At 45.6% G+C, this 27,770-nt stretch overlaps 1 protein-coding gene across 3 annotated transcripts in view; it reads left to right on the forward strand.

Annotated features, from left to right (window-relative positions):
* The window catches only part of ME3 (malic enzyme 3), a 194,969-nt gene that overhangs the window by 88,449 nt on the left and 78,750 nt on the right, over nt 1–27,770 (forward strand). For all 3 annotated transcript variants that reach the window (XM_036028708.1, XM_028516577.2, XM_036028709.1), the window contains 2 exons: nt 2,457–2,590; nt 5,661–5,810. In XM_036028708.1, coding sequence (XP_035884601.1) covers nt 2,457–2,590; nt 5,661–5,810 — 284 coding nt within the window. The remainder of the gene's footprint in view (nt 1–2,456; nt 2,591–5,660; nt 5,811–27,770) is intronic.

Below are 27,770 nucleotides of genomic sequence, written 5' to 3' on the forward strand. Positions count from 1 at the left end.
TGAAGATGTACCCCTATGTTTTCTCCTAAGAGTTTTATGATTGTAGCTCTTATAGTTAGGACATTGATTAACTTTAAGTTAATTTTTGTATTCAATGTGAGTCGGGGTCCAACTTTACTTTTTTGCTTGTGGAAATCTAGCTCTCCCAGCACCATCTCTGAAATAAACTATCCTTCACCTTATGTGCTATTGCCAAATGAAAGAAGCGAATCTATATGATTCCAATTGTAGGACATTCTGGAAAAGGCGAAACTGTAGAGACAGTAAGGAAAACAAACAAACAAAAGACACAAACCTCATTATTTGCCAGAGGTGCCAGGAGAGGAAGGAGGGAAGGGTAGGTAAAGCACATGAGATTTTTAAAGCAGTAAAACTTTTTTGTATAGTACTGTAATGAAGGATACATGATATGATGCGCTTGTCAAAATTCATAGAGTTGTGGCCAGGTGCCTGGGTTAGTTTGAGCATCTTCCTATACACCAAAAGGTTGTGGGTTTGATTCCTGGTCAGGGTATACCTAGATTGTGAGCTTGATCCCCAGTTGGGGTGCTATAGGGGGCATGAATAGATGTTTTTCTCTCACTTCAATGTCTGTCTGTCTGTCTCTCTCTCTCCCCCTCCATCTCTAAAATGAGTAACTGTATCCTTGGGCAAGCATTAAAGAAAAAAAGCCTCATAGACTTTACAGTACAAAGACTGGACCTTAATGTATCCAGACTTTTAAAAATCATTTAATAGGTTGGAGGATCCCAGGAAAGAATGCAGACTGTGACCAGAGAATCTAACTGTGTTACAAATGTATGATACAGCCTCAGTGGGGCAGTGAAAGGAAAAGGGCTCACCTGAGCAACTTTGAAAATGAGTGGAGTGTGTAAGACTAAAGACAAAAGGAACTGCACATAAGCAAGGCACTCTAGTGGATAAAGCTGTCCCCCACTGTGGTACAGGTTAACAATTTTGGTACTGCTTTATCTGTATGTTGTAATTGAATAACTAAGTAAATGGACAGCAGCTCATTGGAGCTGAGTTTGTCACTGTTAGCATGAGAATTTACAGATTAGCATGTGAAGAGACCAGAATGATCCATGTGGTAATGGATTAGCATTAGAGACATTAGTATGACTTTGTCCAGCTTAATAGAGATTTGTTTTCTTGCCGTCAGCTGAGAGGAACTAGAAACAATGAAACCCCAGTAGTGAGAAGCACAGGTAATAAGTAGAGCCCAGATCTTGGTTTCTAACACCATGCTTCAAAAAAGAAATCAGGCCTCTTGGGAAAAAATGGCTGATTCTAGGACAGGGGCAGGCAGCACAAAACATGAGTCCAGAACATCTTTAGTAGCAGGAAGGAAGATGGAAGGGAGGGAGGAAGCGAGGGAAGGAGGGAGAGGAGGGAGGGAAAAAAAGAAAAGAAAGAAAGGGAGAAAGTGAAAAAAGAAAGGAATAAGAAAAAATTATGGAGTCCAGGACACTGGCGCCTACTGAAAGAGTTCCCAATGACCAATTGGATGAAACATTTTGAGCAAGAAAATAAATAAAGCACTATTGGATTATAACCCCAAGTATAAAATAAATACCCATGATATAAATAAATGGTTAAATAAATAAATGAATGGGGTAGAAGAGACCAATCTCCCATGCAGAAGAATTCCCAAAAAAGGCCTAACTTGACATTGGAGACACCTGACAGGCACTGATTCAGCCAAGTGAACAATAAATCAAGCTCATAGTACGTACCTTAATCTAGTACCATGGAAATGACACTTTACTTCTGTGGTCTCCCTCCAGAAAACACACTCGCACACATGCATACACACATACACACATAGCCCCAGCCTAGTCATGAAAAAAAATCAGGCAAATTCTAGTAGAGGGTATAAATCTCAAGGTCATCAGGAACAAGAAAAGTCTGAGAAACTGCCAAAGCCAAGAAGGGCCTAGGGAGACAAGGTGGGATCCTGGATTGGGTCCTGGAACAAAAAAAAGGATTTTAGGTAAAAACCAAGGTAATCTGAATGAGCCATGCAGTTTACTTAATAATAATAATGTATCACTATTGGTTCATTAACTCTAATCAATGTACCATACTTATGTAAATATTAATAACAGGGGAAACTGAGTGAGGGGGATCTAAGGCAACCCTCCATACTATTTTATCAATTTTTTCTGTAAATGTTAAGTGTTCAAAAAATAGATTTAAGACAGCAAAAACAAAAACAAGCCAAAAACCTGACACAGTAGGTATCTTCCCCATTTATCCAGGAGGAAGCTGCAGCTCAAAAGAGTCGAGGTAACCAGAGAGACATTTGGCTGCTTGAAGGGCAGAGGTGAGGTCTGAGCCCAGGCCCTTCCTGTTGAGTCACAGGGACTTTGCCTGACTGTGGATGGACCCTGTCCTGTTCCTGGGTTTCCTGCACACCCATTCATGTGTGTATATTTCTTTCCTGTTCTCCCCAGGGGATGGCCTTTACACTTGAAGAAAGGATACAGCTTGGAATCCACGGCTTAATCCCACCCTGCTTCCTGAGCCAGGACATCCAGCTCCTCCGGATCATGCGATACTACGAGAAGCAGCCGACTGACCTGGACAAGTCAGTGCCTGAAGGCTACTCTCTCCGCCTGAGCCCTGGGCTCCCTTTCCTGTGGCCCACACAGAGTGGGCCACAGCACCCACAGAGTGTATTTTGTATACTCTCCAGCTGGGAGAGGCTGAGAGCCTTTCCAAGAAATCCCAAACCCAGCCCTGCCTTCCAAAGGGGTGCTGATCTCCCCGAGAGACAGTTGACATGTTCTGGGAGGACTGGGAAAAGAAACTGAATTCCAATCAGTGAAACCTGGGGGGACCTCTGGGAAATGGTGGAGCCTGAGTCAGCCCCAGAGCACCACCAGTAGGGCTTAAGCAGACAGCAGTGGGTTCACAGATGGCACTTCACTCAGAGGAAGGAGTGGAGTAAAGATGTAGGGACAGGTATGTTAAGGAAATGGCACATGGCCCAGGTTCCTGGAACAAGGGGAGCATGGTAGAGAAGAGAGAAAATGGACGGGGATGACTTGGGAAGGACCTGAGATGTCATATGCTGAAGGCTCGTGTAAAGGGGAACAGTTAATAATCCTGCCTCCCCTCTTGATTTCTCCCCAGTGGGGACATAGACATGAAGAGCCAAGTGGGAAAGAAAGGGTCAGCTTTACTAAAGAAGGTGGTGACCCCCAGGTCACATGGCAAAGCCAGGTAACTGGCAGGTAACTGGCTCTAGAGTCTGCTTTTAACATCTCTGTTATGCCACAGCTAAGAGGCATCAGAGCTTAGTGGCTACAAGACTAGACTCTAATAACAGAATGAATTCAAGTCATCATTCTACCTCTGTCTTTTAAATATTTTATTTATTTATTTATTTTGAGAGAGATAGAAAGGGAGGGAGAAAAAAAGGAAGTGAAAAAAATCAATGCGTGAGAGAAGCATCGATTGGTTGCCTCTTGCACGCCTCTAACTGGCCCCTGGCCAGGAATCAAAGAGGTGACATTTCAGTTTGCAGGCCAGTGCTCAGTCCACTGAGCTACCCCAGCCAGGGCTTCATTCTAGCTCTCAATAGTGAAAGTTACTTAGTCTTTCTGGGTCATTCCCCCTCTGTACAATCAGCAGTGCCTAATTCAAAAGGTTGTAATGAGGGTTAAATGTATTAGTATTTGTGATGTGCTTAGAAGAGTGCCTGGCACATAGTAGGTACTATGTAAGAGCTTATTCAATAAGCATGTCACCTTGCTATGGACTCCAGCAGAAGTCTAGGGAGCAGATAGGGCTTCCCCTACTTATCCATAGAGCTCAATGGCCAAGATTTTGAATCGTTAAGAGTGGCCATCCCCCTAGGGTCAGAGCTCAGCAGCTTGTCAGGGCCATCCTGTGCCCATCGTCCTATGCTCCCTCCACACCACCCATTGCTTCTAAGCAATAGTGGATAACCCCCTCTACTCCTGAAGCACTAAACTCAGTGGATGTTACTCACAGTAACCCCAAGGCCATGCTGCAACACCAGCCAAGTATCCTCTTCCTTTGTTCACCCACTCAGACTGGGGTGAGCCATGTCATCCTGAGGAGCAAACCAGGAAGTACACAATAATCCAGTTAACAACCTGAGATGTGCCTAACTTTGAACAGTCTGGACCTCCTTTGCTTGTTAAATTTACAAAGAAGAATTAAGGTCTGAAGTGAAATCCTCTTTCCTAGAGATATTAAACTATAAAAATTAAAGTCAAAAATCCTTTTCTCCCCAGTTCTTTCCAGCTAGATGGGCATCATTTGTATGCCTGGGAAGACATGCCAGGCTGGGGGTGGGAACGTGTCTGATCCTGGGAGCTTCAGAGGGCTTGCTGCACGTGCTCTGTTGACTACTCTGACCCGCTCTTTCCCGGGGGCCCTCATGTCAGCAGGTGCTTGGGGAATGCTAAGGATGCTCCCAGCTTCTTTTGGATAAGGGCAGGGTAAATGTTTAATAACTGGCTCAGGGGCAGGGGGTGTGGAAGCCCTGATTTAGAGTATTTGCCCGTTTTCATGGTATAAATAATGCCACCATGACTGATTATCAGGTTGACAACTTGATATCCCTGACTAGAGAACTGGAAAGAGATGTGTGCAAATGACTACTGGTTAAGGCATTCTTACACTGCTAATGAGTTGGGATCCCGGCTACTCTAAGTATAAATCCTCCTTTCTTAAAAATACCTTCTAAAACACAACTTGCATTCTGGACCAGTACCTTTGGTGGGAAAGGAGGGGTTGAGGCCCCAAGATTTCATAAGACTTCCCCCAAGCTACACAGCTAGTAAACAGCAGAGCTGGAATTCAAACCCAGGACCCTGCCACCATGCCCAGGGGTCATTCCCCTATCGGAGGACCTTACCCCATTCCAGGCCAGGATCTCAAGTGCTTCCATACTCTCTCCCAAACTGTGGTCTGGAAAGGTTGTGATATCAGCCATCACTTATCCCTTATTGTGAATTTCAAGCCCTGAGGGTCTTTTTTCTCCCAGAGAGTTTTGTATTTTTAAGAGTGTAAATGAAAGCCTCTTTACCTGGCTTAGTGAATTCAGGCTTCAGGGAATAGATGAGAGAGATTTTGGAGGAACACACTTCCTGGGATCACTTGGTACTCAGCCACTTGTGAACACTGCTTGTGACAGAAACCAGCCCTGTGTGTAGGCGGGGCCAGTTCAGGAAGCACTGGTATGTCCTGGACCCTACTCCATCCTCAGAGGGTTACTCTTCCATTTCATTCATTAATAATAACATAACTAACCATCTTGCACAGTGGTTGGGAGCACAGTTCTGCAGTCTGACACCTTGGGAGAGTCACTTCATCTCTCTGTGCCTTGGTCTACTTTGTCTCTCAGATAGGAACTGCAGTGCCTACCTCACAAGTCGCTGTGAGTTTTAAATGAGTTCATGTAACATGCTTAGAACAGGACCTACACCGTGTATTATAACAAGCACCATAAGGCAGGTACCATTCTTCACAGTTCATAGATGAAGAGATCCACACCTGGGGAGATGGGTGGTTAGACTGTGAATGTGGCCGAGTGGGAGCCCTGGGTCTTTGCATGAGCAGCCTTTCCTGCTGCCACCTGTGCTGCTCATGTGAACAGCTTGGTTCTTGTCTCCCTTTCCAAGGTACATCATTCTCATGACACTCCAAGATCGGAATGAGAAGCTCTTCTACCGCGTGCTGACCTCGGACGTGGAGAAATTCATGCCCATCGTGTACACGCCCACCGTGGGGCTGGCCTGTCAGCAGTACGGCCTGACCTTCCGAAGGCCCCGGTGAGCCATCTGGGGCCCAGGGCTCAGGGAGAGGGTGTCTCGTTCAGGGAAATCAATTCTTCCTGCTGGCCTTGCTTATTGGGACTCTGAAGGCTACATTTTGATAGGGCCAGCAGCCCAACAGGGAAACATTTGATTTTAAGGCCTTGGAAAATGACCCCATCTGCAGAGATATGGGCACAGAGAGTGTAACAAGAGGATAGCAGAGCTTCTGCAGTGCAGAATAAATGTTTGATGTGTTATCCAGAGTTGGCCTTAGAGGCATTTCAGATTTTTTTCTCTCATTATCTACCTAACAGCACCCCCACTATCCCTACTTGTCTGGTCCTCCCCAAAGTACTGACAGCTCTATTGCCTGTTGGGGCCAGTGAAGAATGGAGTGTTGGAGAGCAGAGACTGAATTCTTTTGCTGACTCAAAAAACCAGCATTCCTTCCCTTGGGCTCGACTCAGATTCCACTGGAAATGTCATTCTATTAGGCCAAAGTTTGGCACTACATTTTCTTTGAGAGCCAAAGAATTTGGGGGCAATTTTCCAAAGAGATTGTTTGGGGATTTTCCCCCCATGGTGAGTTCAGAATGTAAATAAAAAGGGGGAAATGAGAGGATTTTCAAAAGGTCCTCAGTGCATGGTGCCTGGTAATTATCAATATACAATTCTAGTACTAGTGATACAAGAGCTACCTGGGTTTATTATATGTAATGGACATTGTTTTAGTCAGTATTAGAAAATGTAAGTATACTATGTGCTACACACAGATGCATAATTTACATTTATAGAGAGCTTATAAATCTGTTTATAAATTATGCACTATATGAGGAACATGTAATCATGGATCTAGAACATCTTTTGTTAATTTGGAAAAACAGCCCTCCAGTTCTGAAGCCAACATTTGGTATGAGCACTGCATGCCAATCACTGGCACCCCAGCTGGCTGCTCTCGTCCTCTCCTGGCCCCGCGGGTACCACTGGCACAGCACATCGTATCAGGCCGTGTCCTGATGGGGGTGTCCAGCTGTGGAAGCAGGCTCATCACTCAGAACAGCTGTGCTTGTGCAGTTCTACTGGAGGGGGATGGGGGAGGGGCACTGCCCAGGGCCCTGTAGCAGTTCTGGTGTTCAACCTGCCTCTTTCAACAGGAAACAGATGCCCATTCTTTTATTCTTATCCCCAAAATCAATACTGGCAGAGACATTGGGAGCTGACAGTACACATCTAAAGGATGCAAGACCCTATTTATTTCCCAGGTTCTACTCAGAAGCTGCTTCCACGTCCTCCCTCCTGCACAGTGCAGGTCAGCTCAGGTCATTCCCTCCTCCAAGGCCATCGGCAGCCCCCTAAAAGCCTTCAAGAAACAAGTCCAGTACTTTGTACAAAACTAAGCCTGTCATAGCCCAGCCCGTACTCAGAAATCCCATGTTCCAACTATACTCTGGATCTATTTTCCGTGCCCAAGAAGACCTGGTATTCTCCTCCTTCACGCCTTTGCACATGTGATCCCCTCTGCCTGAGGCTCCTGCATTCTCTCCTGTCTGCATTCTCTACCCATCAAAACTGAGGCGATCTTTCAAGTCCCACCCCAAGAGTCAGCTTCTCTTCGGAGCCCTCCCTGGTCCCCTCAGGCAAAACTTATCACTGCCTTCTCAGCCTCCCCACAATCAATTACACATGCTTCTAGTCCATAGTTTTATTTTTTGTATTTTATGTTTTTCATTATTTGTATAGCAATCTCCTCTATTGGAGCGCTCACTTCTTGAGGGGGCAGGAAACATGTCAGAGCCATTCGTGTCTTCGAGACCAGTGCTTGGCAAGAAATTGCCTCTCAGATGGGAAAGTAGCATTCTGTGCTGACTGGGAGTTCTAGTCCCCTTGACCTTGAGCAAGTTTCCTATCCTCTCTCAGCCTTAATTTCCACATTTATGAAATGGAGATAATAACACCATGTAGCTTAAATAATCATTGTGAGGGTAAGATGTGATTGCGGATAAGTATAAATGGTGTGAGTGTATGTGTCTGTTTTCCTTCAGTAACTACTATAGAAAGAAGGAAGCATTGAAAGATGGAGAGTCATATTATGCATATGCACTTTTATGTGTGTCCGAAGAAAACAGAGTCACTGCACATGTAATGAACTAACACATTTAACTACAGACATGATTTGGCTCTTCTGAAACCCAGTGTTACCTAAAGAGGTCCTTTAGCCCTTACGGCATGGCTCACTGCCTCCGCTGGTGTGCAGCTGAGACCCAGTGGAACCGCGAGGCCTTCCCACTCCCACTCCACTCCCAGGCCGTGTGGAAGCCCTCCTCCCACAGACTCTGTGCACTAGACTGTGGATTCTCTTGTTAGTTCCAGGAAAACCAGTATCAGGGTCAGAAACCTGCATATGGAATAGGCTCATAAAGGTAGAATATGACCCCAGAGCCCACTCCATAATCCAGGCAACACACAAGACTAAATTTGAATTAATGAACATTTATGGAGCAGCAACCAGGAGACACTGTAAAGCCACCCCACAGAACAAAATACAGTTTTTGACCTCAAACAATTTACCATCAGAGTGAGGGGGCAGGCAATAATAATATAAGTTAAATATAATAAAAGTTACAAGGAAATAGGATATTTAATGGGAACAAAGAATTACAGGGATACAAGGGAGAGGAAAATTTATTTTCTCTGTGGGCAGCAGGAATGCTCCGCAGAAGAGATGATATTTGAACTGGTCCTGGAAGGTTGACTAGGAATTCCATAAATAGAGAAGGAGGGCTTGGCTCTATAGGCTGTGTAGACACTGGGTTAGTCAGCTCACTTGGGTATCTTCCCATCTCCTGTGCCTGGATAGGAAGGTAAGGGGAGGGGAGCTATGTCTCCACACCCATTGGCTTATAGTGGAGCTTTCCAATGTCCCGTAAGGTTAGTTTGGTGATTGTATCTCCATTTTACAGGTGAGGATCTTCAGGTGGCCAGAGGATAGGAACTTGTCCAAGATTATAATTGGCAAGCAGTTGGTGAAACCAGAATTCTGACTGTGGGAACTGGGGAAAGCCACACCAAAGGGGTGGCATTTGAGCTGGGTCGTAAAAGATGAATACAGCGAATTGAGACAAAAAGTTTTCGTCTATAGCGATCCAAGCAAACTCACCTCCCTCTTGCTAGAATGCACGGTCTCCGGGGCCTCATGGCGGGTGGAACCGGAGAGTGGAGGATCTGTGTAGGAGAATCAACCAGGGGTTCTGCCCAAAAAAGAGCAAAAGTGTTGGTCTCCTTCCCACCACTTAGGGGTTGGATGAATGGGGAGCTATTTCAGGCTCAGGTCTAGGCCCCACTAGTGTTTTTCCAGTGGGTCGGGGATGGAGAGGAGTACGGCAGCAGAATGGGGGTCCATGTGAGTGTAAATGGAGCCCAGCCAGCCACTTGATCCCAGAGGGCCCGGTCAGCCCTGAGTAGGTGTAAAGAGGGTGCTGCAGAAGCTGGGCACCTAGCATGGGAAACAGGTGTTCAAATCCACATGGAACCTACAAGTGAGCTGTGACCAGGAGAAAAGCATACTGATAACTGCTTGCTAAAGGCCAAGTACTATCCTGAAATCTTTACATGTATTAACTTGTTTAATTATCACAACCCCCATAAGAGGCAGGTACTGTAATCATCCCATCTGTAGATGGGGAAACTCAGTTACAGAGAGTACCCTGCCCAAAGTCACAGAGCTCATAAGCTGCAAAGCCGGGACTCAAACCCAAGTAGTCTGAAACAGAGGGTGCACAGGTAACCACTGCACTTCACTGCCTCCTGCCTTTGGGGACTGTGCACATTCAGTGAGCACTCAGGGAAGGGTGTCCTTGCAACTCCAGGACCGTCTAATTGCCCAGGGCTCTAAGGTGGGGACTGCTGAATACCATTTCCAGCCTTTCCTTCGAGGGAGGGATGCAGCCAGGTCCCTGGGCCCCAGGCTGGGTGGGGCCGAAGCAGGCCGTCTTGAATTCGTCACTCTCGGCACAGACCTCCCGACTATGTTTTCCACCAACTCTCCTTCAGGTGATTACCCAATTAAGTTATTTGACATGTGACATTTTGAGCTGTTGCTCCGGGTTTTCATTTGGCTGCTTTCCAGGTGTTGATTCCACACCTGCCTTGCTCCTGAGGGAAATGAGAGTTTGGGCTCCACCCCAGCCTTGAGCTTCATTTGAGGCCTGGCTGAGAAGGGCTTTGCGGATTAGCATCTGAAGGGAGGACAGCTCCACAGCCAAACACGCCACAACGGAGTGAGCCAGTCCTTCTCAATTTCTGAACCGATAAACATTCCTGCCAGGTTCCTGGGAACAATGGAGTCCTCTGTGAAAGAGCCTGCGACCCCCAAAGCTAATTAGATCCAGCTGATGCTAAAATTGAACCTCCAACATGCCTGGGGCTCTGCATCGCCTCACAAGGAAGATACCAGAGTATGTCAGGGGTGCCTGAGTGTCCCTGGGCAGAAGAGACACGACAGAAGGTTCTGGGTTCTGTGAAGCCCCCTGCCAGGTCCTGCTTCTGTCCTGGCATACCGTCTGCATGTATCCTCAGGGGCCGGGCACCTGGCTAGCCTGGCTTGAAGGCATGCCCCCTGAAAGTCATAAGTGTGTGACTTAGAAGAGACGAAAGCCAGAGATGAGGCTGCATGAGAGGCCAGGACAGAATTTAACCAGGGATGTAGTTTGCTGTCCAGTGTGAGTGAAGACTCTCCCGGCCCCAGGCCTCCTGCCTCTTCACCAGCTGTGTCTTCACCCTCCTCATCCTCTGGGCCTCCCAGCAATGTGCACACACCCGCAGACTTAACATTTGCCAACCTCTGTGTGGAGCCCAAACTTTATGGGTGATGAGGGCTGGATTGCGGGTGGAGGAAGGAACACAGACTTTGAACCTGGACAGGCTTGGCCTTGAATCTCAGCTTCTGGTGACTTTTGACAATTAATTTAGTACCTCCTCAGCCTCCTCATGTGTAAAATGGGAATAACGCCCATCCAAGTGGCTGCTTGTGAGGATTTTGTGAGATTCCACATGAAGAGGCCCCAGCTCATCTAGGTGCCCCATGGCTGTGATCTGTGGGACCCAGCACCCCTAATATCTGCCCTGTAACTCAGTCACCCCACCCAAGAATCTAAACTGTAAACCAACAGGGCATGTGGGTCCCCCAAAATGCCCCCAAACATTCTGTTGTTTGATTCCCACTTTAAATGATTGGTCCTTTTGCTTAACCAGCAACCTGTGAGCACTTAGAGGCTGTGGAGAGTTAGGCAGGTGAGGGTGGGAAGTGGGGCTTGGTTTCACCAGCTGGAGGCTCTGGGGAAGACATCTGAAGACATATTTGGATTTGAGCAGAGCCAGCAGCCATTGGCCTTGAGCCAGGCTGTTCCCTCTGACCTGCAGACACGTGGGTGTCTGCGCACAGTCCCCCCAGGAGCACGCACACAGGAGATTAACAGCTACCTTTATTAAACACGGTGCTCACGGTGGGCCCTAGGCTACCAACTTCAGGTACTTTATCTCTGAGCCCTACAACATTCCCAGAAAGTACTCTACCCAGTCGAAACTAGGGCTGAATATCTAAGACTTTGCAGCCAACCCAGAGCCAATTTCCTGTGTCTTTACTGTGTTCACAGTTCAGTGTCTTGTGGCCCTGGTAACCATGACACCTCAGAAATAATACCCACCCTCTTGTCTTCACATCTACTCCCTCGGGGGACCTGTCTGCACATTTGAGGGGGGGCGTGCACACACACAGTATGCTGTGGTGGATGGAGCACTGGGAATGGAGTCCAGAGGCAGTGGGCCTGCTTCCCTATCAATAGCCATGTGGCCTGGAGCCTGGCTACCTCACCTCCCCAAGCCTGGACCACAGGCACCGCCTTCCGTGTGAAGTGGACGTGATGGTCACAGGAGCTAAGTGTGTGGCGAACGTGCTTTATCAATTATAGAGTTCCTCACCAGCTTGAAGGGGATTACTTTTCCTATCTCTTCTCCCTCACACTAACCCCATAAAAGGGTATGTTAAAGGCTCACACTCACTTCCCACTCACTAGATCTGGCAGCCTTTGCCTCGTTTTCTTCTTTGTATGTTTGTTTTACATTGGGACCCTTTTATCTTCACCCACCTCCACCCACATCAACACACACGGAGGGACTCCTGCGGCACAAGCCCCTGCTTCTTAAATGCCCACTAGAGCCATTTCTAGCTATTTACAGGACCAATGGGGGCCAACGCCTTGACCAAAGCCATTCAGAAAGACAAAGACCACCTTATCTCAGCCAATGCCAGAAGACCCCTGACACCCGGGCACAGTTCGCCCTCTGGACTCCAGCACAGCTGTCAGCCCGTCAGGAATGTGAACACACTCTCTCTCTCTCTTTCTCTCTCTCTCTCTCTCTCTCTCTCTCTCTCTCTCTCTCTCTCACACACACACACACACACACACTCCCAGCATAATTGGGAGACAGGCAGAAAGCAAAGATTAGCCTTATCAGCATCCTCCCCATCCTAAGGACACCAAAGTGCTGCTGCCTTTGGCCAAGCCTGCGCCACATCCAATTACGCCCAGGATCCTCTGCCAAACGGTTCCAGCTGTGCCTCTAGAAGGGCTTCCAGCGCAGAATAAGCACGAGGTCTGCTTAGTTCTTCAACTGACCCCTTCAGTCCTCCAGCCTGGGTGTTATGGACAGGGCACTGGGGCAAGAGTCAGGAGACGTGGGTTCGAGCCTTTGTCACCCGCTTTCTGACTGACTCTGTAGGTGAGTCAATTAACTCCTTAGTCTCAAATAACAATGAAAGGGTTGAATTGCAGGCTTCTGTGATCTCTTCTAGCTCTGGCTATTTATGATTAATAAATCAAACTCTAGTACCAAGTTAAGAATGAGATCTTTAAGTGAGCCCCAGTCACATTATGTAGCTGAGCCTATATTTCCCCACCAGTAAAATTACGAGGGTTGTGTTAGAGCAATTGTTAGAGCTTTGCATTAAAAGCATTTGGGGGCTTTAAATCAGAATCCCTGGGGTAGGGCCCAGGCAGCATTAGTTCTCCAAAGCTCCCCGGGGAGTCTCATGAGCAGCCGGGCTGAGAGCCACTGAGTTGGGTCATCTCTGAAGCACTTCCCAGGCATGGATATTCTGTGACTTTTAGGGAGTTGATCACCTGCAGCCCATGTTTTCAAGGCCATACAGCCCGGCAGTATATCGGAGAGTAGGGTCATGACAATATAACAGAACTTCCACCTCCAGTTCAACCCTCAGCAGGCCAAACTGCCAAACCCCACTGCCAAGTTCCCTCACATCTCATTCACAGGGTTGGGGGGCGGGTCTCACATATGCTTTCCTCCTCTCTCCTCCAGTTCCCTCCTGAAGCCCCTATTGCTGCACAGAAGTCACCCCTCACCCAAACTGCACACCCATCCTGTCAATAGTTGATTAGGTGGGAAAAAGCACCAGACCAAAGGTGACCCATCATTTGGATGAGCATGTGACCCATGCATTCTGGTTCAAATGATGAGCTGGTCCAGATGGAGTCCCTAGCAGGAATGTGAACTGAATGAGACATGGGAAAAGAAATATGGAAAAAATGTCCCATTAGGAAGGGAAAAAGCAAAAACGATGCAATGACTTAGACTTTAGTGTTGGGTCATGGTAGACCAAAGGCAAATGGCAGTTATGAAGGAACAAAAATAATAGTAGGAGGTGCAGGAACAGATTGTGTAGAGTGGAGAATGGGACAGACGGGAGAGAGCGAGGACGAAACAGGCAGAGCGGTGACGGTCCCTTGAGCTCTCAGTTCACGACAGCATTCCACTCCAGCTCCTGCTCACAGATTTACAATAAGCTCTTTTTCTTCACAGGTAACTTAAGTGAACTTCTGCCTTGGGTAACCAGAAAAGCCAAGCTGAAAAACAGTTGTGAAATTAGATGGGTCTGATTAGTAGTACTCTGATCCCCTTGCTAATCGGGTGGGTGGGGCTAACTTTAAAGTAGGGTGTCTCAAACTTTAGCATGCATTACAATCACCTGAAGGGCTTATTAAAGCATAGGTTGAGCAGGCCTGGGATGGGGCCAGAGAACTGACATATCCAGCAAGTTTCCCATGATGCTGATGCTGCTGGTGAGCAAACCATACTTTGTAAACTACTAGGTTAAAGGCTGGTGAAAGTAAAAAATGAATAGAGTCCATCTGAGGAAAATGGAAGGAGTAGATCCTCCCAGGCCCCACTGGGAGTCACGAGAGAGAGGTTCCTCTCCCAGTTTTATCGGTGTGACCTTCAGTCCATCCCTCCCCCTGTCTGGGCCTCCATTTCCTCCTCTATGAAATGAAAGGATTTTAGTAGGTGATCTTAGGGTCTCCTTCCAACCCTTACAGCCTGTAATTTTTTAGCAGATTAGAGCACTGTGCTGTACATTTGCCTCTCCGTTTGCTGACATTTGAGGGAGGAAAATTCAGAAGTAGATGAAAACATGAACTTTTCATTTTCTGCCAAGAATAAGCTCACAGGCTTATCTACAAAAGTGTTACTTTTGCTGAGAGCTCTGACTCACACATGGGCACCTTCCCAGACAGACCAGCTGGGCAGTCCAGGGTCTGTTAGGGAGTGCTCAGTGCCATGGCTTGGGAATTGATGCTGGAATCGACCTAAGGAAGGTGGTACGAGGAGTCCTTCCAAAGTGTGAGGTTGTTTGGCTCTTTGACACCAATGTAACAATGTTTTGTGAAGGAAGTTAAATTGTCTCTGGGCCCCACATCACTGACACACTTTGGAACAGAGAGAGGGAGGCGAGAAGGATCATTTATTTTTGCATCTGAATCACATGGGATTCAATCACTAAAGGAATTCATGTATTCTTTTTGAGATGAAGTTTTGAGATTTCCATACAGAAAAAAAAAATGAGTGAGTTTGTACTTAATTCATGTGACCTGCCTGGGACTTTAGCATCCAGAAGGAGCCATGTGGGGAGGACAGAGGACACGCCTCAGCCATCTGTGAGTGTAGAGGCTGAGAGTGAAGGTGAGAATGGGTAGAAACCCCACACGAATGCAAAGATTATATTTTCCTGCTCAAGCTGGAGGCAGAAGAGCTTCATTAACTAGAATGTTCTGAGTAGGACTTCCTTTAGCCAAAGGCAGATTTCCCCAGAAATTTAAGCAAACTGATTTGCTTAAATTTCTATTTTCTATTTTCTGTTTCTATTTGATCTGACTCTGTCCTTCTCTTCCTTTGCTCCTGGCAGTCCCAGCAGTGGTGATCAAAGGAATAGGTATGAGAAAATTTCCTTACTGGGAAGAAAATATATCCATATAAGCGGGAGTTGAGTAGACCTTTTCTTAAATAACCTTGATCTCCCATTAACCTGTAAAATACATGAAAGCTTGTGTTTGCTCACACCAAGTTTAGTCCAGAAAGAGTGGCTTCTTAAGAGATACTTCAAACAGTACAAATGTTTTGAAAGTTTCTGGACTAGAGGAAGAGTAAAGGATCATTGCTGTGGAATTTCTTGAAGAAAATCGAAGACCACCTTGCCAGAAAAGAACCCCACCACCAGCTGGCCGACCCCTACATTCCCATATTACATTCATGTCCTTATGTCAGGCCATTGCACCTACAGGAATGCCCTCGAATTTCCCATGAACCCTGGAGGATTAGCATTGTAAACCATATGCATGAACTGGTTTCTTAGAGACTCATCATAAACCAGCATTTCCCAAGACCATAGAGATTTTGGGACTTAGGAAGGATAGTTTTGTTTGTTTGTTTGCTTGTGTGCATGAGGGATGAGAAGAAACAGATCAAAAAGATCCCGTCTAAGGTGCTGGAGATGGAAACAAGGCTCAGCAGGGACCCCAGTGTGGCGTCAACATTGTCTGAAAGGTAACTGGAAGGAAGCAAGTAGAAAAGTTAAAGGAAAAAATGTAACGTGAATGTTGGAAGACGGACTTCTCCAACTTCACATGGTTTATCATAGGAACTTGTCTCTGGATCACAAGCTTCAGAGGAAACACAAAGTTCTTGTTCTTCCCTGAGTCTCCCATGGTGCCAAGCATGGTACCTTCAGACATCTACCAGAGAGGTCACTTAAAGACCAACTTCTGAATAGGCTCAACAAGCATTGATTAAGCACCATCTTTATGACTGACCATCATAAGTACGTGAAAGATCCAAATGGACTAGTCTCTTTATTTTCCTTGTTCTTGAGGAGTCTGCAGCCCAACTAAGGAGCAGATATAAGCCAGTCAATAAAGTGTGCATTGTCTAGTTTACTTTGAAACTATTGAGGTAATTCATTATGGTAAAAAAAGAAAATCTCTCCACTGAATTGTTGGTTCTTGATCAAAATCCTGAGAGAAAGATTTTGAATCACGTGGGAAAATGGCCCAGCATAGTCCCTGGCATACAAAGGTTTGATGGATGAGTTCAAGCACGAGGAACTGCATAAAGCAAACCATGTGGCTGGAACTAGCCAAGAATCACAGGCTCTCAGGACTAGGAGTAAGTAAGACAATGCTGATTGCCCCTTCCTCCTTCTTAACAAATCCCAGGTTTGGGGGATTTGTTAAGATTATTATTTTTCTCAGTTATCTTTCTTTTCCTAAATGACCATATGCTTTCAGCAAGACTTGGCCCTTCCCAGCACCAGGCAGTAGGTACTAATTTACTCCAGGCAACTATAGTATCCCCTTGCCAGTGACAATTCTGGCCGAAGAGATGTGACAGTGATTGGCCAAAGGTCTTCTGTGAGGGTTTTTCTTATTGAAAGAGCTCCTTCTTCCCTGGACATTTTCCCCTCTGCCCAGGATGCCTGAACTGTGATGATCATCCCGCAGGTGTGAGGGAAACAGCTCTAGGAACAAGCCTATCCTGCCCAGGGTGGCAATCTGGGGGAGCCTGAATCCTTGGTGACATTGTTGAGCCACTGAATAAACAATTCCTGGAGCTGTCTTCCCCTGGACTTCTTGTTTTGTGAAATAAATTTCCTCTTTCCGGCCCATTGAGTCAAAGTTTTCAGTTACCTACAGCTGAAAGCCATTTCCCTTCCTGATGGGCTGCTTGAATCACCCCGTCAGAAAACAATAGCTCCTGTTTATTTGTTCAGAGCTTCCAATGCACCAGGCAGTCTTTCCGTGCTTGACTCTTTAGGCCCCTCAACATCTCTTGTATGTAATACTACTTGGCCCATTTTCATGAAGAGGAAACTGGGGCACTGAGATTTATAGTAACCTGGAAAACATTACGTATCTATCACATGGTAGAGCCCCAGTTCACAGCCAGGCTCCAGAGCACTCACCTCACTGCTGCCTGCCATGGTCTTCCTGAGACTCTTCTCTCCGATCTGAGAAAGAGGGCTTGCAACCGCTTCGGCCAGCATGTGCAGGGTGTGTGTGGAGATCACTCCACTGACGAGGTGGGCAAGGTAACGTGAGGCCAAGTGAGGAGTCTGGATTGCGTTCATCGGGGATCATGGTTCACTTTTGAGAGGGGAGCTCACTGGGAACTGCTGTATTAACCAAGCCAGCCATAAGGAGAGAAGAACCTGACAGGGTCCTAAATGTGGAGAAAAGGGTGTGAACACAGAGCAGAGCGCTGAGGAAGAGGAGTCTGCAGCACAGTGTCACTAGTTCTATGTGAAGGTAAAAGTGAGAGGAAGACCTGTCAGATTTGAACTGCATTGTGGTGTAATGGCAGTCGTGGAAAGCTGAGCTTGCGCTCCAGAAATGGAATGGTGAGCTGGACTATAATAACTGCCACCACTTCCCGAGTGGCCAGTACCATGACAATCATGCTACCTTTATTGCCTTGGAGTCTCACTGCAGCCCCGAGAGCTCAGAGTGTATCGTTGTCCCCATGTCACAGAGGAGTGATTCAGAGATGATGGGAGACCTGCCTAGAGGCAAGTGGCCACTTCAAACCTGAGTCTGTCCTACTCCAAGGCCTTTCCTGCCCTCACACTGGAGCTCCCTTTAGTCCTGCAGTGCTGAAACTCAGCATCAGTTCTGAATTGCGTGTCCTCAGATGTGCCCCTCCAACACTACAACAAAACAAATGCAATCCTTAGACAATGGTATTAGCAGCAGATATGAGCAAGAGTCCTGTGTGCATTAGTCTCACCATGGAGCCCCTACGGGGAGATGGGGTGCCCCTCCTGTGTGAGGTGCCTGGTTAGAGTCTCAGGAACAGAGCCAGGGCCTGCGGTTTGGCAGGTCCTTCACACCTGCACAGGCAGAGTCTTTTAGGCACATAGCAAGGGCAGGCCAAGCCCTTCATGGCCTCTGCTCCCATGATATGCCCTTGATTTGGTGTCCAGATGTTTAATGTCCTCCAATTTTAAAAACACCCTGCGTATCCAACACAGATGTTGCCTGTGTGCCCCCTACAGCCCACTACCCACAACTGCCAGACAACTTCCCCGCTCAGCTACAAGACTGGCTGAGGCATTTCTCTCCTTAGACGACTTTGGAAACAGAGTTACAGGCCTCTTAGGTGGGACCCTGTCTATAAAGATGAAACTAATTAGCTTCTAAGAGCCCCTCAAGCTATGCATTTCTGTAGGTGTTCTGCACACAATGACAGGATCAAGGAGCTGTAAATCAACCGGTTCAAACTGAGGTCAAGAGGGGACCTGACACTGCCTCTGCCCGGGTACAAGTCAGAGGAAATGGCAGGACCTACAAGGGTGAACTCTCAGCATCTCTGGGCCACACTGGAAGCAAGAGTTATTTTGGGCCACACATTAAATATACAAACACTAATGAAACTGATGAGCAAAAAAAAGGTTTTAAGTAAATTTATGATTTTATGTTGGGCAGCATTCACAGCCATCCTGGGCCACATGCGGCCAGTGGGCTGTGAGTTGGGCACCCCTGCTAGAACTCGGGTTTCCTTCCACAGTGCAGAGAGGCAGGTGTTCCCCAGCCACGTTAATCAAACTTCATTCATAATTGTTACTTATATTTAGATTCTACTTTGAAGTTGTAGAGTGATTCAAATACAATCCTGCCAACCACTCTGTGACACAGACAGGGCAGCCCCTTTCACATGAGGAAATGGAGGATTCCAGAGGTTGAGTAAGTGACTCCCTGAGGCTGTACAAATAGTAAGAAATAGAACTGGACTAGAGTTTGGAACTTCCTGTTTGCATTTGCCATCCAGGACTCTTTCCACCGCTGGGCTGTGAACCTCTGATGGGCAGGAACCATATTGTTTAGTTCACTGTTGGATACCCAACACCCAGCACCCAGCACCCAGCAAAGAGCCTGGCACATGGTTCTTATGAGATGGAAGATGGATGGACAGATCAGTAGATAGAAGAATAGGATCAATGTATAGATTGGAGCTTATTTTCCTGATGACTTCTAATAGAACCTTAGAGTGAGCTTCTATTATTAATGGCCATTTACTTAAAGACTAAGACCTTTAACTCTATAACTCTGTTTAAACCACATTGCCTTAAAAATTTTTTAAATAGTAATGTAAAAACTGGTTTGATTTCTTTAAGAATCTACACCAGGAAAACTTGACAGGACCTGGGACACAGTAGACACTTAAAAGCATTTCTGAGATGTATTTGAATTTAAAAGCTAGGCTGAAGAGATGAAAGTAATTGCAAAGAGTTTCTATGTCACTGCAATAATTAAAAAACAGGCTTTTCCATTATTTGCAAAATAAGTTTATCCCCAGTTGCAGTCCTGTCAATTGAGAAGAAATCAATAGCTACAGTAGAATGAGATCATGACCTGCATTTCCAGAATCCTCAGTTCCAGAGGATTAATAACCATGTTGAATTGTCATCACAAATGAGGTTCACTGGGTCGCCTTTGCCTGCTGGTGCGGATGGGCCCTGTGTGAGCCATTCGGTGCTTCTCATGTGCAGCCAAGTGGAGGGACCCAGATGCGAAGTTGTCATGGTAACTCTACTGATTGGAAGAATAAATGAAGCTAGAATTAACCTCCTGAATCATATGGGGAGGGGAGTAACCAGTAGCAAGGAGCAGAGAAATTCTCCTAAACAAAGTGCAGGAAATTGGAATTCAAATAATAGTGAAACCAAACAAGGTAAGGCACTGTCTAGAATAGTTAAGATAAACAGGTAATTAAATGATTTTGATTGTCAAATTGGGAGAGCAGTGTTTGAGAGTAAACCTCTACCTAGGCCAGTGATTTTGAACTTTCCTAAGAGTCCAATTATTAAAAAGTACCGACTCCAATTCTCTTTCCCAAGATTCTGATTCACTGGGTCAGGAGTGGGGCCAAGATTCTCCATTTTAAAACTACCCAAAATTTATTTTTCTGCAGGAAGCTCATGAACTACCCCGGTTGCCCATGGACCATGTTTTCACAAGCTCTATTCTAGTAAGCACAAAGCATCAGAATCATACTCAGGCTGGGGCTGACTCAGCTATTCTTGCTGAATGGAAAATCCTAGGGAAAATAAAAGCCGTCTTCTACTGAATCCTAGTTTAAAAACAAGACAAAACACAAAAACATAGTTTAGTCAGTGATTGAAAACAGTAGAGTTTCCACAACATGTTACTTTAGTTCATACATTGTACTTTCTTTTAATCTTACATTCTACCAAATGCTTTACTAATTGATGAAAACCAATAGTTGTCCACTTTGCCTGCTAACCTTTCCTCACTTACCTATGTAACAGACTCCACTTCCCCATTCAAATCCATCCCAAATGTCTTCATCTCTGCCACCTCCTTAACCTCTGTCCTCCCTCCTTCACTTGCAGAATATTTACTTCCTCTTCTATGTCCTTCCATAGTAGTGTCTGCGAATACTCAGACAGAATTTACTGCATAATAATCCAGTAGGTACTTACAATCTGCCCTATTGGACAGGGAGCTTATCAGACAGCATGTCTTACTCATCTTTGTATCCTTGTCCTTTCCTTTCTTTAACCGCTAATATGATATTGACCATACACTAGAATTAATTAATTAATTGTCAGGGATTAATTAATTAAGGTCAGGGATTTTTATCTGTTCACTGAAATAAATATCCCAAGAGCCTAAATAAGTGCCCATTATATAGAGGGGTCTAATAAATAATTGTTGAAATAATGCATTAATGAGTGCTTTAGCATGCATAAGCTAATAGAAAAGAAACACTGGACCTGCTATGTTTCTCAGTGTAACAGTAGGAAATATCCAGTGTAGCACCCATATTATCTCAGTCTCTGAAACAGATTAAGACTGAGATCCTTAATTTGCTATTTCTGTCATATCATGGTCTGGGGTTTAGCTTGATAGACCCAAGGTGTTCTAATAGAGAAAAGGCAGTAATATTGCAAGCATTATAGCTCACACCTACATAATTCAGATCAAGTCAACTTTGTTTTAGCCTCACTCATTACATTCTACTAATGGCAAGTCTGGGATATGAAGGATTCTTTAGGATAACTTACATGGACTAGTAATAGTAAAAATAGCTTTCATTTATTAAGCACTCACTAAATGTGCTGGGTACTGCATCAACTATTTTCCACATATTATACATATTATCTCTTATCACATACAACTTTATTAGAAACATTTTATTATTCCTATTTTACAGACAAGGAAACTGAGGTTTAAATGCAGTCATTGGCCAAGGTCACTCAGCTGCTAACCGGAAGACCTGAGATTTGAGCCTGAGTCTGTCTGGGCCTCTGCTCTTGGGCATCACAGTGACACTGGTGTTTGAATTGAATGGGTCCCCTGGGACGTCTTTCTGACCAGAGAAGTCCCCAGCTACTTCAAAGCGAATACTTTCTTGGCCTTGAACAGTTTTGATCTTGAGTTTTCTGAGATTTCCCCCTTTAAGGAAATTTATAGTTTAGACCTAAACTCAGTCAAAATGACAAATTAAGTCAAATATGCTGCACACCCCTTTGCTTAGTTACACCTGATGAGCAGCCCTTCAGACGTTTGGTTCTAGGCACTTAGCTGTCTCTTACATTTGCCTCCTGTGTCCCTAAGGTTTACACATATGTTTTCCCAGTGAACTTTTGTCCTCTTTGAAAACTGCATTCTGTTCTTCTTTATTAAATTCCAGCTTTCATGACTAATATGCAATGATAAGCTCCAGAAATGTTTATATAATAAATTAAAGTGGGCAGAGTCTTCCGCTTACAAATTGCTTCAAGATACGACACAGATGCCTGCATGTGGAATTGTCTCATAAATGCTAGCATAAAACGGATTCAAGCTTTTACAGTCTCAGCTTGGCCTTGGCTTAGGGGCCTATTGTTTCAGTAACTCTCGATCGCATTCTGAGCTCCTAGCCTATTTCTCAGACTGATGCTATGAGATTTATAACTCAGTGGGAAAAAATAGGTATGACTATTTCTCAAACCTGCTTTGCAAAAACAAACAGATGTTTTCTCTCCTTACCTTGCACATAACTGTAAATAAGTGACTCATTGGCAGGGTCTGAGAGTCAGGGGTGTAGAGATTTCAGACTGGCAGCTTTGATGATTATTTGCTTTGGTATTTCAGAAGTTCGTGTTAGAACAGAGCCATGTTCCAAAATACGTATTGCCCAGAGACCCATATTAACTAGAGGCCCTCTAGACAGCAGGAAGGTGTTTGTTTATTTTACAAAGTGGAGGCCTGTGTGGGTCTGTGCTCTGTTCCCAGCCATAAAAGAAAGTAAAGAGTGTTAAGTGTGACTTTTCAAGGAAAGGGGGGCCTAAAGTCTCTGTGATTATTATTTTTGGAGAAGTAAATATGTCAGTAGAAAAAGAAACTCCTTTGTACCAACTCTCTCCGAGTTTTCTTGGCACATCTTAATATTTTCAAGTAACAGCTGAAACCGCAGCTGAAACCCTGTTCTAATTGGAAGCATCTGGGAGCTGCAAAATCAGAATTTTCAGATTCTGGAGTGGTTTGCTGTTTGGACAAGGGTGTCAATTTCAGCTGAAATTTCCATCTATGGGCACTTTTTTTCTTTTCTCGTGATTATAAATTGTTCAGTCAGTTAATGATGTGATGGAGATACAGGATACTCTTCATCAGCCTTTCCACGCACGCATGCTTTTTAAATGAAAACTGTACTCCTCCTTCGGCCATTTGTACACCTTATCAGGATTCCTCTTATCCAAAGAAAACAGATGGAGAAATTCCCCCAACCCTTGGAATTTAATTTGAATAATTTTCTCTAATGAAAAACAATATATGGTATTTGAAAATTCCAGGAAGAAAAGAATACTAAAGACAATTAGAAACCTATTCCAGTTTTTCTCTATATTAATAGAATCCAGTCTTCTAAAAAAGTCAGTGTTTTACAAATATTTTCTGAAATGTCTTCCAGATAGACAAGAAGACACAGTGGCTTCTAACCTGCTGCCACAACTGCTTTGGTTACTTCCAAAGTAACCACATTGAATGTTTTATCTGATCAAGACTTAGTATTCTCAGGTACAAATGAGAACGATACCTACCTCTGAGGCAATGAGTAAATGGTGTAGCATTTGCAAATCTTTCCAGTAGGAGCTATCTTAGTCTATTTGAGCTGTGATAACCAAATTTCACAGACTAGATGTCTTATAAACAACAGAAATTTATTTCTAAGAGCTCTGGAGTCTGGAAGCCTGGGGTCAGGGCACTGGCATGGTTGGGTGAGGGCTTTCTTCTGGGTGGAAGACTTCTTGTTGCATCCTCACACGGCAGAAGGAACTAGGGATCTCTCCAGGGCCTCTTTTATGAGGACACTAATCTCATTCATGAGGGCTCCATCCTCAGGACCTAATCACCTCCCAAAGGCCCCACTTCCAAATACCATCCTCTTGGGTATTAGGATTTCAGCACAAGAGTTGGGGTGGGAGGTAGTACAGAGTACATTCAGACTATAGCAGGAGCGAAATAAATGGTAGCTTCTTTCTTTTCTACTTTTTCTATATGGCAACTGAGAGAGCAGTAACATGACTTAACCTGAGGCCAAAGATCAGGCCCCTGGGGAGCCAGGACCAGGCCTGAGGTTTGTGGCCTCATGCCTGTAAGACTCCATCCTTTGTCTGGATTCAACACCAATGCTGCAGAGTTCGGCATAGAGTGGTTGCAGACTAGTCCAAAGGGCCATGGAGAGCAAACAACTATGGATGATAAGAGCCACTTCACAGATACTTTGTGGTGTTCGTAGGATTAAAATAAATGTCTACACAGGGAAAGTATTCCAAACGATGCCACCAAAAAGATGAGCTTGACTTTGCATACAGATACCTAATCAATGTTTGCGGTACTGAGTTGAATAGAGTGGACCTCAAGATCACTGAGTAGTTTAGAGAGAAAAGGAAAACAAATAATAATTTTGTCAAGACAGAGGTGAACCAGAATATTTAGTCACCATTCTGTGAACCCTGGCATGGAAGTCTGTGTGTGTCGGAAGGGAGCTGACAGTCATTCCTCTGACAAACATTTCTGAGGTTCCAACTTAAGATTTATGAGAGGCCTCTTTGCAACTGCATCATTGTATTGAATGCTTATACCAATACCAACTTAGTGGGATGGGTTTAACTATTAATTTAATTATTAAGTAGAGCTCCACTTTAGTATTAAGTAACTGAGACTCAGTGAGGTCAAATAATTTGCTGCGGTCGCACAGAGAATAAGGGTTAGATCTGGGATTTGAACTCAGGTCTGTCTAGCTCCAGGTTCAAGCTTTCGGAGTTATTCCACAGATACCTGCAGGTCTTGCTATATGATGTCATAGAATCATAGAGTTTCAAAGGTCATCTGATCTATATTTATCTGATGTGGAAAAAATCTCAGAGAGACCTTGTAACTTTCCCAAATCACACAGCCAGGTACAGTACAGTAAAACTTCTACTGCCCCTGTCCTAACTGCTCCATTCCCACATTCAGGAAAAGAGAGAAAGGAATAGACCTTCTGTTTATAAATATCTTTCTGAAGTGGATATGAGGTTTATAGGGCTGTATTAGGGGACCCATAGACATCAATGGAAGTAGAAGATATGGTTGGTCCCTGCCCTTCTGATACTTCAAGTCTACTTGGGAAAAATCGTCCCACAGCAGCAAGAGGGAGGGAGTGGGGAGGGGAGAGCCAAAAATCCCTAGAATAGCGGTTTCAGACCCAGCTCAGTACTTTCCCTCTCTGCCATTTATCCATCCTGGGTCTGTTCTGTGGTTCTTCCTCCCTGTCCTCCAGTAAGGTCTCCGTTATGCCCAATTATTCCGTATTTTTTCCTGGTCTACCTAGATCAGAAAACCTCCCTGGATCAGAGGCAAAAGTCTTGTTCATTCTGTTTCCTGTGTGCCCAGCACAGTGCCTGGCCCAAAGCAGGATGCATGAGGTCTGTGCTGGGAGCAGGGTCAAAGTTCACCTCAAACACAAGAAATCCAGGAAGCCCCACCCACCCCCAGGTGCATTGAGAGAGTCATAGGGACAGACATCACTCTCCACACCTTTACACCTCACTCCAAGACAGGAAAACTCCACATCACCTGTTACCTGGGAGGCTCAGGAGGAGAGGGGCCTCCACTGGGCATGGAGGGGACTCATACTGTTTTGTAGCATCCCACCTGAGCGGGAGACAGAATGGAGACAGGATGACTGTCAGATGTACAGGAAATTATCTGTGGTTGTTCAGTGGGTTGGAATAATCAATCAAAAGGTTCTTTGAGACAGAAACAATACCAGAGAACGATTGTAAGCAACCTGCTAACAACACACCTCCCACTTCAGTCCTACTCCTCTGACGACTTTTCACAGAACCAAGGAAGAAGGTGAATTTTAATTTCCTCCAAGGCCTGGACAGTTGCCTCTCTTCTCCTCAGCTCAGCCTCACCAGGTACTGGGACTCGGAGGCTCCGGGAGCCCTACAACCTTCTCTCCCCCGCTGTGCTGCTGACTCCGGGAGACTGCTGCGGGACTTTAAAAATAGCCCCTTGCGGGTGTTCAGAGGACAGGTTCCCTTTCTGCCAAAAATGTGTGGAATGGAGGTTCCGCGGCAACAGTGAGCCTTTGTTTCAGAGTTGAAAGTGCGCGTCTCCCTGGGCCCGGCCTCAGTGGCTTGCCTGATGTCACTGACCCTGCTTTAATTAAGTCCTCCTTTTTTGTTTGGACCTGGTGCCAAGAAGCCTAAATGAATGTTGTCTGTTTGAGTGAGTTTTGCTATTTTTTTCCAGTTCTATTTTAGGAAACTTCCAAGGGTCATTCCTCTGCAGGCCGAGATAAGGGTTAAGAGTTTTTTTCTTAAGAAACAACATTCTCCTAAGTGAACATTATCTCTGTTTTTTTTTTTTCTCTCTCTCTCGTGTAACTGAATTCTAAAATTCAAGAGGATTTTTCTGGCTCCTGATGGAAACTGGAGATAGTGATGTAATATACAGGCCTTTGTTGACGGAGGAAACTTCACCTGCACTTGCCCTTCAGGAATTCCAACAGACGGAGTGTTTAGAAATGTACAGAGAGGGGATTGTGATCCCCACTGCTCATGGCGACCACACCAAAATTGGATAGTTAGTACATTAGCTTCCTAGGGCTGCTGAAACGGAACACCACAAACGGGGTGACAGAAAACAACAGAATTTACTGTCTCAGCTCTGGAGGCTGGAAGTCTGAAATCCAGGTGTCCTCAGGGCCGAGGTTCGCCCTGCTGTCTGCAGCGGAGAACCCTTCCCTGCCTCTCCCAGCTTCTGTTTACTCGCAATCTTTGGTATTCCTTGGCTTGTAGAGCCACCGCTCCAGCCTCTGCCTCCATCCTCACAAGGTGACCTTCTCCCTGAGTGTTTCTGTCTTTGCCTCTTCTTATAAGGGCACCAGCCACATTTATTGAATTAGGGCCCTTTCCAATGACCTTGTCTTAACTGGATTTCATCTGTGAAGACCCTATTTCCAGTCACAGACACCCGGCGTTAGGATTTTAATGCATCTTTTGGAGGGCCACAATTCAACCCATAACAGTTGGCTTGGAATTTCTCTCTCACCCAGAAAGTGTCTGAATACATTATCACTTCCTAGCATAAGAAGTAAGTGACGCCAGCCAGCACTTGGGGTGCACTTACCACATGCCAAGCACTATGCCATGTGGCTGATACATATCACTTTATTTAATCCTCGCAGAAGCACCTTGAGGTAGGTCTTAGTATGTGCCCAGTTATAACAGGAAAAAGAGGCCCAGATCTGTTCCATTTCAGCACCATGTCCTGAACCACTCCGCATACCCAACGCCGAGGGCATGCCTGCTGGGTGTTTGGCGTCAGGCAAGGCCCTGGGGTGACCACAGTGAACCAAACTGATGGTGTCCTGCCCTCGTAGACGCAGAGTCTAGTAGGAGGGATTATGCATCATACACATTGTTTCCTGAGTACCACTAGCTGACTCGCAGTGCCTTAGCACCGGTTCCACTCGGGAATTCTCCTGCTCCGCTGTCATTGCCTGAGAGCTGTCGCCCTGCCCCCCGCCCGGAACAACTGCTGAGATGAAAAGCAGTGAGGAAACCCTCACAGGAGGGTGCCCCTGCTGCTTTCACCACAGTTTCGGTGTTTTGTTTTACATATTGGGCATCTCAGGGAGATTTTGTTGAAAGGAGTGACTAGGTTATGCTGAGGAACAGACAACCCTAGATCTCAATGCTAAGTGAAATTTCTTCTGTGCTTTCTGCATCCTGTCCCCTGTGGGTCAGCGGGAGGCTGTGCCCTGGGTCTTCCTCACTCTGGCACAGGCCACTGAAGTCACCTCATCTGGAACTGTACAGGTTACTGTAGCAAAGGAAAGAGAGAAGGTAGTGAATCACACACTGGCCCTTCAACACTCCCACCCCGAAGTGTAACGTCAACCCTGTTCCCGGATGAACACCCATAAAAAACATGACTTGCTGGCCAACGGAGTTAAGTGTGTGAAAGAACAGAGTAGGTGCTCTGTGCAGTTTTTGTGAAACGGGAATCTATTCCTTCCCTCTCCATGCACTCACGCCGAAGCTCCATACAGGAGGGGCTGCCCCACACCTCT

Source organism: Phyllostomus discolor, chromosome 6 (genome assembly GCF_004126475.2).
Source record: "Phyllostomus discolor isolate MPI-MPIP mPhyDis1 chromosome 6, mPhyDis1.pri.v3, whole genome shotgun sequence".
In the NCBI taxonomy this organism is placed as follows: domain Eukaryota; kingdom Metazoa; phylum Chordata; class Mammalia; order Chiroptera; family Phyllostomidae; genus Phyllostomus; species Phyllostomus discolor.